Below are 14517 nucleotides of genomic sequence, written 5' to 3'. Positions count from 1 at the left end.
AAGTCAATGTGCAGGGTAACAGTGGTAGGTACCATATGATGGCATTAAGTCAATGTGCAGGGTAACAGTGGTAGGTACCATATGATGGCATTAAGTCAATGTGCAGGGTAACAGTGGTAGGTACCATATGATGGCATTAAGTCAATGTGCAGGGTAACAGTGGTAGGTACCATATGATGGCATTAAGTCAATGTGCAGGGTAACAGTGGTAGGTACCATATGATGGCATTAAGTCAATGTGCAGGGTAACAGTGGTAGGTACCATATGATGGCATTAAGTCAATGTGCAGGGTAACAGTGGTAGGTACCATATGATGGCATTAAGTCAATGTGCAGGGTAACAGTGGTAGGTACCATATGATGGCATTAAGTCAGTGTGCAGGGTAACAGTGGTAGGTACCATATGATGGCATTAAGTCAATGTGCAGGGTAACAGTGGTAGGTACCATATGATGGCATTAAGTCAATGTGCAGGATAACAGTGGTAGGTACCATATGATGGCATTAAGTCAATGTGCAGGGTAACAGTGGTAGGTACCATATGATGGCATTAAGTCAATGTGCAGGGTAACAGTGGTAGGTACCATATGATGGCATTAAGTCAATGTGCAGGGTAACAGTGGTAGGTACCATACGATGGCATTAAGTCAATGTGCAGGGTAACAGTGGTAGGTACCATATGATGGCATTAAGTCAATGTGCAGGGTAACAGTGGTAGGTACCATACGATGGCATTAAGTCAATGTGCAGGGTAACAGTGGTAGGTACCATATGATGGCATTAAGTCAATGTGCAGGGTAACAGTGGTAGGTACCATATGATGGCATTAAGTCAATGTGCAGGGTAACAGTGGTAGGTACCATATGATGGCATTAAGTCAATGTGCAGGGTAACAGTGGTAGGTACCATATGATGGCATTAAGTCAATGTGCAGGGTAACAGTGGTAGGTACCATATGATGGCATTAAGTCAATGTGCAGGGTAACAGTGGTAGGTACCATATGATGGCATTAAGTCAATGTGCAGGGTAACAGTGGTAGGTACCATATGATGGCATTAAGTCAATGTGCAGGGTAACAGTGGTAGGTACCATATGATGGCATTAAGTCAGTGTGCAGGGTAACAGTGGTAGGTACCATATGATGGCATTAAGTCAATGTGCAGGGTAACAGTGGTAGGTACCATATGATGGCATTAAGTCAATGTGCAGGGTAACAGTGGTAGGTACCATATGATGGCATTAAGTCAATGTGCAGGGTAACAGTGGTAGGTACCATATGATGGCATTAAGTCAATGTGCAGGGTAACAGTGGTAGGTACCATATGATGGCATTAAGTCAATGTGCAGGGTAACAGTGGTAGGTACCATATGATGGCATTAAGTCAATGTGCAGGGTAACAGTGGTAGGTACCATATGATGGCATTAAGTCAATGTGCAGGGTAACAGTGGTAGGTACCATATGATGGCATTAAGTCAATGTGCAGGGTAACAGTGGTAGGTACCATACGATGGCATTAAGTCAGTGTGCAGGGTAACAGTGGTAGGTACCATATGATGGCATTAAGTCAATGTGCAGGGTAACAGTGGTAGGTACCATATGATGGCATTAAGTCAATGTGCAGGGTAACAGTGGTAGGTACCATACGATGGCATTAAGTCAATGTGCAGGGTAACAGTGGTAGGTACCATATGATGGCATTAAGTCAATGTGCAGGGTAACAGTGGTAGGTACCATATGATGGCATTAAGTCAATGTGCAGGTTAACAGTGGTAGGTACCATATGATGGCATTAAGTCAGTGTGCAGGGTAACAGTGGTAGGTACCATACAATGGCATTAAGTCAGTGTGCAGGGTAGCAGTGGTAGGTACCATATGATGGCATTAAGTCAGTGTGCAGAAACAAAATGTTCTGCCACTAATATCACTAGTGAACACCTTGCCATCTCTACGTCAGAAGCTAGGGATTGTCATCAGCAGGAAGTCCGCAAAACATCATTTGTGTCTCATCACCCATGAAAATCTCTCCTCAGTTGATATGTGAGGATCCATTCATCTGTAGTGGTCCCCTGTTCTCTACTCTCCCCATCTCTCTGTAGTGGTCCCCTGTCCTCTACTCTCCCCATCTCTCTGTAGTGGTCCCCTGTTCTCTACTCTCCCCATCTCTCTGTAGTGGTCCCCTGTCCTCTACTCTCCCCATCTATCTGTAATGGTCCCCTGTCCTCTACTCTCCCCATCTCTCTGTAGTGGTCCCCTGTTCTCTACTTTCCCCATCTCTCTGTAGTGGTCCCCTGTCCTCTACTCTCCCCATCTCTCTGTAGTGGTCCCCTGTCCTCTACTCTCCCCATCTCTCTGTAGGGGTCCCCTTGTCCTCTATTCTCCCCATCTTTCTGTAGTGGTCCCCTGTCCTCTACTCTCCCCATCTCTCTGTAGTGGTCCCCTGTCCTCTACTCTCCCCATCTCTCTGTAGGGGTCCCCTGTCCTCTACTCTCCCCATCTCTCTGTAGTGGTCCCCTGTCCTCTACTCTCCCCATCTCTCTGTAGTGGTCCCCTGTCCTCTACTCTCCCCATCTCTCTGTAGGGGTCCCCTTGTCCTCTATTCTCCCCATCTTTCTGTAGTGGTCCCCTGTCCTCTACTCTCCCCATCTCTCTGTAGTGGTCCCCTGTCCTCTACTCTCCCCATCTCTCTGTAGTGGTCCCCTGTCCTCTACTCTCCCCATCTCTCTGTAATGGTCCCCTGTCCTCTACTCTCCCCATCTCTCTGTAATGGTCCCCTGTCTACTTTCCCCATCTCTCTGTAGTGGTCCCCTGTCCTCTACTCTCCCCATCTCTCTGTAATGGTCCCCTGTCCTCTACTCTCCCCATCTCTCTGTAATGGTCCCCTGTCTACTTTCCCCATCTCTCTGTAGTGGTCCCCTGTCCTCTACTCTCCCCATCTCTCTGTAATGGTCCCCTGTCCTCTACTCTCCCCATCTCTCTGTAGTTGTCCCCTGTCCTCTACTCTCCCCATCTCTCTGTTGTGGTCCCCTGTCCTCTACTCTCCCCATCTCTCTGTAGTGCCCCCCTGTTCTCTACTCTCCCCATCTCTCTGTAGTGGTCCCCTCTCCTCTACTCTCCCCATCTCTCTGTAGTGGTCCCCTGTCCTCTACTCTCCCCATCTCTCTGTAGTGGTCCCCTGTCCTCTACTCTCCCCATCTCTCTGTAGTGGTCCCCTGTCCTCTACTCTCCCCATCTCTCTGTAGTGGTCCCCTGTCCTCTACTCTCCCCATCTCTCTGTAGTGGTCCCCTGTTCTCTACTCTCCCCATCTCTCTGTAGTGGTCCCCTGTTCTCTACTCTCCCCATCTCTCTGTAGTGGTCCCCTGTTCTCTACTCTCCCCATCTCTCTGTAGTGGTCCCCTGTCCTCTACTCTCCCCATCTCTCTGTAATGGTCCCCTGTCCTCTACTCTCCCCATCTCTCTGTAATGGTCCCCTGTCCTCTACTCTCCCCATCTCTCTGTAGTGGTCCCCTGTCCTCTACTCTCCCCATCTCTCTGTAGTGGTCCCCTGTCCTCTACTCTCCCCATCTCTCTGTAATGGTCCCCTGTCCTCTACTCTCCCCATCTCTCTGTAGTGGTCCCCTGTCCTCTACTCTCCCCATCTCTCTGTAGGGGTCCCCTTGTCCTCTATTCTCCCCATCTTTCTGTAGTGGTCCCCTGTCCTCTACTCTCCCCATCTCTCTGTAGTGGTCCCCTGTCCTCTACTCTCCCCATCTCTCTGTAATGGTCCCCTGTCCTCTACTCTCCCCATCTCTCTGTAGTTGTCCCCTGTCCTCTACTCTCCCCATCTCTCTGTAGTTGTCCCCTGTCCTCTACTCTCCCCATCTCTCTGTAGTGGTCCCCTGTCCTCTACTCTCCCCATCTCTCTGTAGTTGTCCCCTGTCCTCTACTCTCCCCATCTTTCTGTAGTGGTCCCCTGTCCTCTACTCTCCCCATCTTTCTGTAGTGGTCCCCTGTCCTCTACTCTCCCCATCTTTCTGTAGTGGTCCCCTGTCCTCTACTCTCCCCATCTCTCAGTAGTTGTCCCCTGTCCTCTACTCTCCCCATCTCTCTGTAGTGGTCCCCTGTCCTCTACTCTCCCCATCTTTCTGTAGTGGTCCCCTGTCCTCTACTCTCCCCATCTCTCTGTAATGGTCCCCTGTCCTCTACTCTCCCCATCTCTCTGTAGTGGTCCCCTGTCCTCTACTCTCCCCATCTCTCTGTAGGGGTCCCCTTGTCCTCTATTCTCCCCATCTTTCTGTAGTGGTCCCCTGTCCTCTACTCTCCCCATCTCTCTGTAGTGGTCCCCTGTCCTCTACTCTCCCCATCTCTCTGTAATGGTCCCCTGTCCTCTACTCTCCCCATCTCTCTGTAGTTGTCCCCTGTCCTCTACTCTCCCCATCTCTCTGTAGTTGTCCCCTGTCCTCTACTCTCCCCATCTCTCTGTAGTGGTCCCCTGTCCTCTACTCTCCCCATCTCTCTGTAGTTGTCCCCTGTCCTCTACTCTCCCCATCTTTCTGTAGTGGTCCCCTGTCCTCTACTCTCCCCATCTTTCTGTAGTGGTCCCCTGTCCTCTACTCTCCCCATCTTTCTGTAGTGGTCCCCTGTCCTCTACTCTCCCCATCTCTCAGTAGTTGTCCCCTGTCCTCTACTCTCCCCATCTCTCTGTAGTGGTCCCCTGTCCTCTACTCTCCCCATCTTTCTGTAGTGGTCCCCTGTCCTCTACTCTCCCCATCTCTCTGTAATGGTCCCCTGTCCTCTACTCTCCCCATCTCTCTGTAGTGGTCCCCTGTCCTCTACTCTCCCCATCTCTCTGTAGTGGTCCCCTGTCCTCTACTCTCCCCATCTCTCTGTAGTGGTCCCCTGTTCTCTACTCTCCCCATCTCTCTGTAGTGGTCCCCTGTCCTCTACTCTCCCCATCTCTCTGTAGTGGTCCCCTGTCCTCTACTCTCCCCATCTCTCTGTAATGGTCCCCTTGTCCTCTACTCTCCCCATCTCTCTATAGTCCATTGTTCTGTAATGTTGTGTGGGTCTGTGTTCAGTAAATCCTTCCATTTTCAACCTTCACATTCAGAACCGACTGCTGTCGTCTGGGCCTCCTGTCAGCCATAGAACCTGCAGTGCATTATTTGACAAGGTAACTCCTCCATATTCCTTTCCACATGCCTCTACATTGGCTGAACAATAAATGGAACCATGTTGAACTCCTAATGTTGTTGATGCTGGGTATGCCCAGATATGCAGGCTCTATTGGATGGACATGAACATGACTTACCATCTGCCAAATGTTTGAGATATTAGAGACCGCTTCACTCTCTTTTAAGTGTAATGGTTTCTCTATTTCACCACTTGTCGTAAGCAGCTCCTTAAACAATTCCAAATGGCCCATGTTTAAAACTGTCAGGGCTGAGCGCTTGCCTAAGAGGGCTATTATGATCTTCAAAATCCTGCATGTCTGAACACGTGTTCTTCACTTCCTTCCTCACAGAGCCAATATGTCCCTGCTTTAGATCTGACTGCATGGCCCAGTAGAAACGTGCTATCTCGCGCTGCTTATCATTAGCCAGCTAGCCTCTCATCTCCACTGCCTTCTCCGGCTCTGTGTATGCTGTGAATCTGGGGCTGTCTTCAGAACACTGACCCCTATTATCCCTCATGGTACCGCTTAAACCAAATCAACTTCCACTGCTAAGCAAAGAGCTGCTGGCTTGGCACCAATAGCCCGCAGCTAATCACCACTACTGCTATGCTGTGCTGTTTTGGATATGTTTTACCATCTACGTTACATGTTTAGGCTAGGGATGGATGAAATCTATCCCACTGTACAGTCCAAGTGGTCACCCGGATGCTGGTGTTTATGATGGAGTACAGGAGAGAGTGACTGGCTTTGCATAGCACTCTGATCCACCATCAGAATGGGTGTGTGACGTACTGTACGGCTGCTTTTAGTGGCTCTGGTTGGAGTTTGAGTGTTGGGTCAGGGGTTGGTTTGCTTGGCTCTCCAGGTCCAACTGTATGCTGTAAAATGCTGTTCTATGAGCTGTCACTGAAACACATCACGACAGAGAATGTTAGCCATGTTCTAGCTGTTAGGGATCTATACCTCAGCCCATATGATCAGAAGCCTTTCTAGTACTGTAGCTTTCTTGTTCAAGGCCCGTATCCACAAAGGGTCTCAAAGTAGGAGTGCTGATCTAGGGTCAGTTTTGCCTTTTAGATAATTATAAATCATATTATATGGACAGATCCTAGATTTGTGGATAGGGGCCCAGGTTTAATCAAGTGGATCATGTTGGATAACTATATTCCTGATTACACTGTGGAATAAATGTAATATTTATGTTTTACCCTATCTTATTTCACAGCTGAGCACCCTGTTGTAATGGTATGGTCTTAGGAGGTGTCTATTGTCAGCATGGACGTGCCTTATTACATGGAACATTAGGAGTCCCTGGACAAACCATTTACAGTAATAAAGGTGACGCAGCTGTCCCAGCGTTTCAGATTGTCACAGTCCAATGTACTACAGACCTCCTCACTGACACCTTGTTTTACACCTCAGAGTGCAAAGACATCCACAGAGCCCCCTATAGCACTCCCTGTGTCAGAGGAGGAGGAGGAGGAGGAGGACGAAGAGGAGGAGGATGACGATGATAACGATGAGCTACCACCCGTCATCGCACCTCGACCTGAGCACACTAAATCTGTGAGTCACCCTGAGGTTATGAACAATGATTTAACACAATGTTACAGATCTAAGACTTAGGAAGACTAACAGTCTAATCACCTCAATAACTCAACTCAGTACAGAGTTGTACAGTATGCTTGTTGTCCTGCCCCTCTCTGACTGGGTCCTGCCCCTCTCTGACTGTGTCCTGCCCCTCTCTGACTGTGTCCTGCCCCTCTCTGACTGTGTCCTGCCCCTCTCTGACTGTGTCCTGCCCCTCTCTGACTGTGTCCTGCCCCTCTCTGACTGTGTCCTGCCCCTCTCTGACTGTGTCCTGCCCCTCTCTGACTGTGTCCTGCCCCTCTCTGACTGTGTCCTGCCCCTCTCTGACTGTGTCCTGCCCCTCTCTGACTGTGTCCTGCCCCTCTCTGACTGGGTCCTGCCCCTCTCTGACTGTGTCCTGCCCCTCTCTGACTGGGTCATGCCCCTCTCTGACTGTGTCCTGCTCCTCTCTGACTGTGTCCTGCCCCTCTCTGACTGTGTCCTGCCCCTCTCTGACTGGGTCATGCCCCTCTCTGACTGGGTCATGCCCCTCTCTGACTGTGTCCTGCCCCTCTCTGACTGTGTCCTGCCCCTCTCTGACTGTGTCCTGCCCCTCTCTGACTGTGTCCTGCCCCTCTCTGACTGTGTCCTGCACCTCTCTGACTGTGTCCTGCCCCTCTCTGACTGTGTCCTGCCCCTCTCTGACTGTGTCCTGCCCCTCTCTGACTGGGTCATGCCCCTCTCTGACTGTGTCCTGCCCCTCTCTGACTGTGTCCTGCCCCTCTCTGACTGTGTCCTGCCCCTCTCTGACTGTGTCCTGCCCCTCTCTGACTGGGTCATGCCCCTCTCTGACTGTGTCCTGCCCCTCTCTGACTGTGTCCTGCCCCTCTCTGACTGTGTCCTGCCCCTCTCTGACTGTGTCCTGCCCCTCTCTGACTGTGTCCTGCCCCTCTCTGACTGTGTCCTGCCCCTCTCTGACTGGGTCCTGCCCCTCTCTGACTGTGTCCTGCCCCTCTCTGACTGGGTCATGCCCCTCTCTGACTGTGTCCTGCTCCTCTCTGACTGTGTCCTGCCCCTCTCTGACTGTGTCCTGCCCCTCTCTGACTGGGTCATGCCCCTCTCTGACTGGGTCATGCCCCTCTCTGACTGTGTCCTGCCCCTCTCTGACTGTGTCCTGCCCCTCTCTGACTGTGTCCTGCCCCTCTCTGACTGTGTCCTGCCCCTCTCTGACTGTGTCCTGCACCTCTCTGACTGTGTCCTGCCCCTCTCTGACTGTGTCCTGCCCCTCTCTGACTGTGTCCTGCCCCTCTCTGACTGTGTCCTGCTCCTCTCTGACTGTGTCCTGCCCCTCTCTGACTGGGTCATGCCCCTCTCTGACTGTGTCCTGCCCCTCTCTGACTGGGTCATGCCCCTCTCTGACTGTGTCCTGCCCTTCTCTGACTGGGTCATGCCCCTCTCTGACTGTGTCCTGCCCCTCTCTGACTGGGTCATGCCCCTCTCTGACTGTGTCCTGCCCCTCTCTGACTGGGTCATGCCCCTCTCTGACTGGGTCATGCCCCGCTCTGACTGTGTCCTGCCCCTCTCTGACTGGGTCATGCCCCTCTCTGACTGTGTCCTGCCCCTCTCTGACTGTGACTGTCATGCCCCTCTCTGACTGTGTCCTGCCCCTCTCTGACTGGGTCATGCCCCTCTCTGACTGTGTCCTGCTCCTCTCTGACTGTGTCCTGCTCTTCTCTGACTGTGTCCTGCTCCTCTCTGACTGTGTCCTGCCCCTCTCTGACTGGGTCATGCCCCTCTCTGACTGTGTCCTGCCCCTCTCTGACTGGGTCATGCCCCTCTCTGACGGTGTCCTGCTCCTCTCTGACTGTGTCCTGCTCCTCTCTGACTGTGTCCTGCCAATCTCTCTGACTGGGTCCTGCCCCTCTCTGACTGGGTCCTGCCCCTCTCTGACTGTGTCCTGCCCCTCTCTGACTGTGTCCTGCCCTTCTCTGACTGTGTCCTGCCCCTCTCTGACTGGGTCATGCCCCTCTCTGACTGTGTCCTGCCCCTCTCTGACTGTGTCCTGCCCCTCTCTGACTGGGTCATGCCCCTCTCTGACTGTGTCCTGCCCCTCTCTGACTGTGTCCTGCCCCTCTCTGACTGTGTCCTACCCCTCTCTGACTGTGTCCTGCCCCTCTCTGACTGTGTCCTGCCCCTCTCTGACTGTGTCCTGCCCCTCTCTGACTGGGTCCTGCCCCTCTCTGACTGTGTCCTGCCCCTCTCTGACTGGGTCATGCCCCTCTCTGACTGTGTCCTGCTCCTCTCTGACTGTGTCCTGCCCCTCTCTGACTGTGTCCTGCCCCTCTCTGACTGGGTCATGCCCCTCTCTGACTGTGTCCTGCCCCTCTCTGACTGTGTCCTGCCCCTCTCTGACTGTGTCCTGCCCCTCTCTGACTGTGTCCTGCCCCTCTCTGACTGTGTCCTGCACCTCTCTGACTGTGTCCTGCCCCTCTCTGACTGTGTCCTGCCCCTCTCTGACTGTGTCCTGCCCCTCTCTGACTGTGTCCTGCTCCTCTCTGACTGTGTCCTGCCAATCTCTCTGACTGGGTCATGCCACTCTCTGACTGGGTCATGCCCCTCTCTGACTGTGTCCTGCCCCTCTCTGACTGGGTCATGCCCCTCTCTGACTGTGTCCTGCTCCTTTCTGACTGTGACTGTGTCCTGCTCCTCTCTGACTGTGTCCTGCTCCTCTCTGACTGTGACTGTGTCCTGCTCCTCTCTGACTGTGTCCTGCCCTTCTCTGACTGGGTCATGCCCCTCTCTGACTGTGTCCTGCCCCTCTCTGACTGGGTCATGCCCCTCTCTGACTGTGTCCTGCCCCTCTCTGACTGGGTCATGCCCCTCTCTGACTGGGTCATGCCCCGCTCTGACTGTGTCCTGCCCCTCTCTGACTGGGTCATGCCCCTCTCTGACTGTGTCCTGCCCCTCTCTGACTGTGTCCTGCCCCTCTCTGACTGTGACTGTCATGCCCCTCTCTGACTGTGTCCTGCCCCTCTCTGACTGGGTCATGCCCCTCTCTGACTGTGTCCTGCTCCTCTCTGACTGTGTCCTGCTCCTCTCTGACTGTGTCCTGCTCCTCTCTGACTGTGTCCTGCCCCTCTCTGACTGGGTCATGCCCCTCTCTGACTGTGTCCTGCCCCTCTCTGACTGGGTCATGCCCCTCTCTGACGGTGTCCTGCTCCTCTCTGACTGTGTCCTGCTCCTCTCTGACTGTGTCCTGCCAATCTCTCTGACTGGGTCATGCCACTCTCTGACTGGGTCATGCCCCTCTCTGACTGTGTCCTGCCCCTCTCTGACTGGGTCATGCCCCTCTCTGACTGTGTCCTGCTCCTTTCTGACTGTGACTGTGTCCTGCTCCTCTCTGACTGTGTCCTGCTCCTCTCTGACTGTGACTGTGTCCTGCTCCTCTCTGTGTCCTGAACCTCTCTGACTGTGTCCTGAACCTCTCTGACTGTGACTGTGTCCTGCTCCTCTCTGACTGTGACTGTGTCCCGCGCCTCTCCTGACAGATCTACACCCGCTCTGTCATCGAACCCTTGGCGCCTCCCGCCCCTGTGAAGGAGGTCACAACCCCACCGGAGTCCCAGGTCCAGCCGGAGAACACGTCCAGCACTCTGTACCGCCACACCGATCGGCAGAGGAAGAAGTCCAAGATGACAGACGAGGAGATTCTGGAGCGACTGAGTATGTTGTCTCTCTGTGGATCTATGGAGCATGGAGAGTCCCATAGAGATTGTGCTGTGACTGTACTGTGATGTGTCCAGACTTCTCAGCTCTAAACCCATCCTACCGCAGTGATTAGTGTGGGCTGCTCACTAAGCCACAGATTACAGCCTTAGGACGGCCAAGCGCCCCTCTATAGTCAGAGTACTGCTCTCTCTGCAGTGTCCTCTCTGCAGTGTCCTCTCTGCAGTGTCCTCTCTGCAGTGTCCTCTCTGCAAAACAGAGTGCCCCTGACCAAAACATCAGCAGTGCTCTACTGTGCAGGACAACCTCCCAGCATGCAGCAGTGTATTTGGCTTCAGTACGAGGCCCCACAGCAGGCGACATCCCTGAATGGCGTGGGCAGAGGAGCGTGTGTGTAATGCAGGGTTGCCCTCTCCATGGCCGTGCTGTGTGTGTGTGTGTGTGTGTGTGTGTGTGTGTGTGTGTGTGTGTGTGTGTGTGTGTGTGTGTGTGTGTGTGTGTGTGTGTGTGTGTGTGTGTGTGTGTGTGTGTGTGTGTGTGTGTGCGAGTGCGTGTGCGTGCGTGCGTGCGCGCGCGTGTGTGTGTGTGTGCGTGTGCGTGTGTGTGTGTGTGTATGCATGCCTCAGTCTGACCTAGAGACACTCTCCACTAATCACCTCTCTCTGTTCTCCCAGGGAGCATTGTGAGTGTGGGGGACCCCAAAAAGAAGTACACACGCTTTGAGAAAATAGGACAAGGGTAAGTCCACCTTCAATCCAAATCCACCAGCTACTTACTGCCTCTTATTGGAACAAAGTAGTCTTTGGTAGTCAGCCCAACTGAGAGAAAGACAGACAACGCCTCACTCAGGAGTGACCAGAGACAGAGATGAGAAAAAGAAAGAGGTTGAAGGGTCTGAGAGATAAATAGAAAGGAACTTTATTCAGACATGGCTGCAGGCCAGATGAGCTCAGCCTGCTCTCTCTCTCTCTCTCTCTCTCTCTCTCTCTCTCTCTCTCTCTCTCTCTCTCTCTCTCTCTCTCTCTCTCTCTCTCTCTCTCTCTCTCTTTCTCTCTCTCTCTCTCTCTTTCTCTGATTCTCTCTCTCACTCTTTCTCCCTCCTTCTCTCTCTCTCTCTCTCTCTCTGATTCTCTCTCTCACTCTTTCTCCCTCCTTCTCTCTCTCTCTCTCTCCTTCTCTCTCTCTCTCGCTCTCTCTGATTCTCTCTCTCACTCTTTATCCCTCCTTCTCTCTCTCTCTCTCTCCTTCTCTCTCTCTCTCGCTCTCTCTGATTCTCTCTCTCACTCTTTATCCCTCCTTCTCTCTCTCTCTCTCTCTGATTCTCTCTCTCACTCTTTCTCCCTCCTTCTCTCTCTCTCTCTCTCCTTCTCTCTCTCTCTCGCTCTCTCTGATTCTCTTTCTCACTCTTTCGCCCTCATTCTCTCTCTCTCTCTGATTCTCTCTCACACTCTTTCTCCCTCCTTCTCTCTCTCTCTCTCCCTCTCTCTCTCTCTCACTCTGTGATTCAAACTCTCTCTCTCTCTCTCTCTCTCTCTCTCTCTCTCTCTCTCTCTCTCTCTCTCTCTCTCTCTCTCTCTCTCTCTCTCTCTCTCTCTCTCTCTCGCTCTCGCTCTCTCTCTGGGGGGGCTGGGGTGAGCTTAGCCCTGACATCACCACTCCCTCCACATCAGACCTGAACACAACAACAGCAGCAGCCAGCTTCCTCCAGCACTGTCTGCTTAGCTTAACACACCCCTAAGGGCTCCCCTGATCAATGTGGGTGATAACGACAGACAATCTGCACACACTGTCTATAAATTAAAACAGCTGTGCACAAGGATATGAACACTAAACTGTGGTTTCTCACAGACCTCTCTGATTAAACCCACAGGGAAATGTTACCTGAGGATGAGAGCAGTTAACAAATCCTGAGCTCAGTGACCTTAGCCACCTCACACTCCATCACCTCTGGAGATCACATGAGAAGCTTCCTGATGAGTCAATGATCAGTGTGGATTGGTTCCACAGCTACCTAACAACAGAGCATTACCTGGCCGGCTGCAGCGCATCAGTGGCTGGGTCGGGATACGCTGCAGGAACACTCATTCATTATTCATACACACTCACAATACAATGGTGTAGCCTGATGGTCTCAGGGAGGGAGGGAGAGAGGGAGGGAGGGAGAATAAAGAAGAGAGAGGGCAAGGAGAACAGAGTGAGGGACAGACGTGAGAGAGATGTGTGACTTGACTAAATCTCTGGAGTGTGACTTGTAAAATGAGTCTTCCACTTCATTCTGTATAAGGTCAATCTGTGAGAACTCATTATCAAAATGAAGCCATTCTGCTGCAGCAAAACAGACTGTAGTCAAAAAGACTTCTGGGGTGTTATGAGAATGGGAAGGTTTAGTGATGGATACAGGGAAGGCATGGGTTACTGGTAAAGTTAATGCAGTGGAAACTAGGCTCAAGGTCAGGGTGTGGAACCAAACAGTAAACCAGACTCCTGGCAGGGGACTCTATCTGTTCCTGGTTACAGCATTCACCATGGATCTGTGTTATGTTCCTTCAGCATTCACCATGGGTCTGTGTTATGTTCCTTCAGCATTCATCATGGGTCTGTGTTATGTTCCTTCAGCATTCACCATGGGTCTGTGTTATGTTCCTGGTTACAGCATTCACCATGGATCTGTGTTATGTTCCTTCAGCATTCACCATGGGTCTGTGTTATGTTCCTTCAGCATTCACCATGGGTCTGTGTTATGTTCCTTCAGCATTCACCATGGGTCTGTGTTATGTTCCTTCAGCATTCACCATGGGTCTGTGTTATGTTCCTTCAGCATTCATCATGGGTCTGTGTTATGTTCCTTCAGCATTCACCATGGGTCTGTGTTATGTTCCTTCAGCATTCACCATGGGTCTGTGTTATGTTCCTTCAGCATTCATCATGGGTCTGTGTTATGTTCCTTCAGCATTCACCATGGGTCTGTGTTATGTTCCTGGTTACAGCATTCACCATGGGTCTGTGTTATGTTCCTGGTTATAGCATTCACCACGGGTCTGTGTTATGTTCCTTCAACATTCACCATGGTCTCTGTGTTATGTTCCTGGTTACAGCATTCACCATGGGTCTGTGTTATGTTCCTGGTTACAGCATTCACCATGGGTCTGTGTTATGTTCCTGGTTACAGCATTCACCATGGGTCTGTGTTATGTTCCTGGTTATAGCATTCATCATGGGTCTGTGTTATGTTCCTGGTTACAGCATTCATCATGGGTCTGTGTTATGTTCCTGGTTACAGCATTCATCATGGGTCTGTGTTATGTTCCTGGTTACAGCATTCATCATGGGTCTGTGTTATGTTCCTGGTTACAGCATTCACCATGGGTCTGTGTTATGTTCCTGGTTACAGCATTCACCATGGGTCTGTGTTACGTTCCTGGTTACAGCATTCATCATGGGTCTGTGTTATGTTCCTGGTTACAGCATTCACCATGGGTCTGTGTTATGTTCCTGGTTACAGTATTCACCATGGGTCTGTGTTATGTTCCTGGTTACAGCATTCACCATGGGTCTGTGTTATGTTCCTGGTTACAGCATTCATCATGGGTCTGTGTTATGTTCCTGGTTACAGCATTCACCATGGGTCTGTGTTACGTTCCTGGTTACAGCATTCATCATGGGTCTGTGTTATGTTCCTGGTTACAGCATTCATCATGGGTCTGTGTTATGTTCCTGGTTACAGCATTCACCATGGGTCTGTGTTATGTTCCTGGTTACAGCATTCATCATGGGTCTGTGTTATGTTCCTGGTTACATCATTCATCATGGGTCTGTGCTATGTTCCTGGTTACAGCATTCATCATGGGTCTGTGTTATGTTCCTGGTTACAGCATTCACCATGGGTCTGTGTTATGTTCCTGGTTACAGCATTCACCATGGGTCTGTGTTATGTTCCTGGTTACAGCATTCACCATGGGTCTGTGTTATGTTCCTGGTTACAGCATTCACCATGGGTCTGTGTTACGTTCCTGGTTACAGCATTCATCATGGGTCTGTGTTATGTTCCTGGTTACAGCATTCGTCA

The 14517-nt window shown here is 51.6% G+C and overlaps 1 protein-coding gene across 1 annotated transcript in view; it reads left to right on the top strand.

Moving 5' to 3' along the window:
• The window catches only part of LOC120021523 (serine/threonine-protein kinase PAK 3-like), an 86043-nt gene that overhangs the window by 36328 nt on the left and 35198 nt on the right, over nucleotides 1-14517 (top strand). Inside the window, exons 6-8 of the mRNA XM_038965314.1 lie at nucleotides 6579-6722; nucleotides 10274-10448; nucleotides 11126-11189. Coding sequence (XP_038821242.1) covers nucleotides 6579-6722; nucleotides 10274-10448; nucleotides 11126-11189 — 383 coding nt within the window. The remainder of the gene's footprint in view (nucleotides 1-6578; nucleotides 6723-10273; nucleotides 10449-11125; nucleotides 11190-14517) is intronic.

This window comes from Salvelinus namaycush, chromosome 26 (assembly GCF_016432855.1).
Source record: "Salvelinus namaycush isolate Seneca chromosome 26, SaNama_1.0, whole genome shotgun sequence".
NCBI lineage: Eukaryota > Metazoa > Chordata > Actinopteri > Salmoniformes > Salmonidae > Salvelinus > Salvelinus namaycush.
This window is presented reverse-complemented; position numbering and strand designations above follow the sequence as displayed.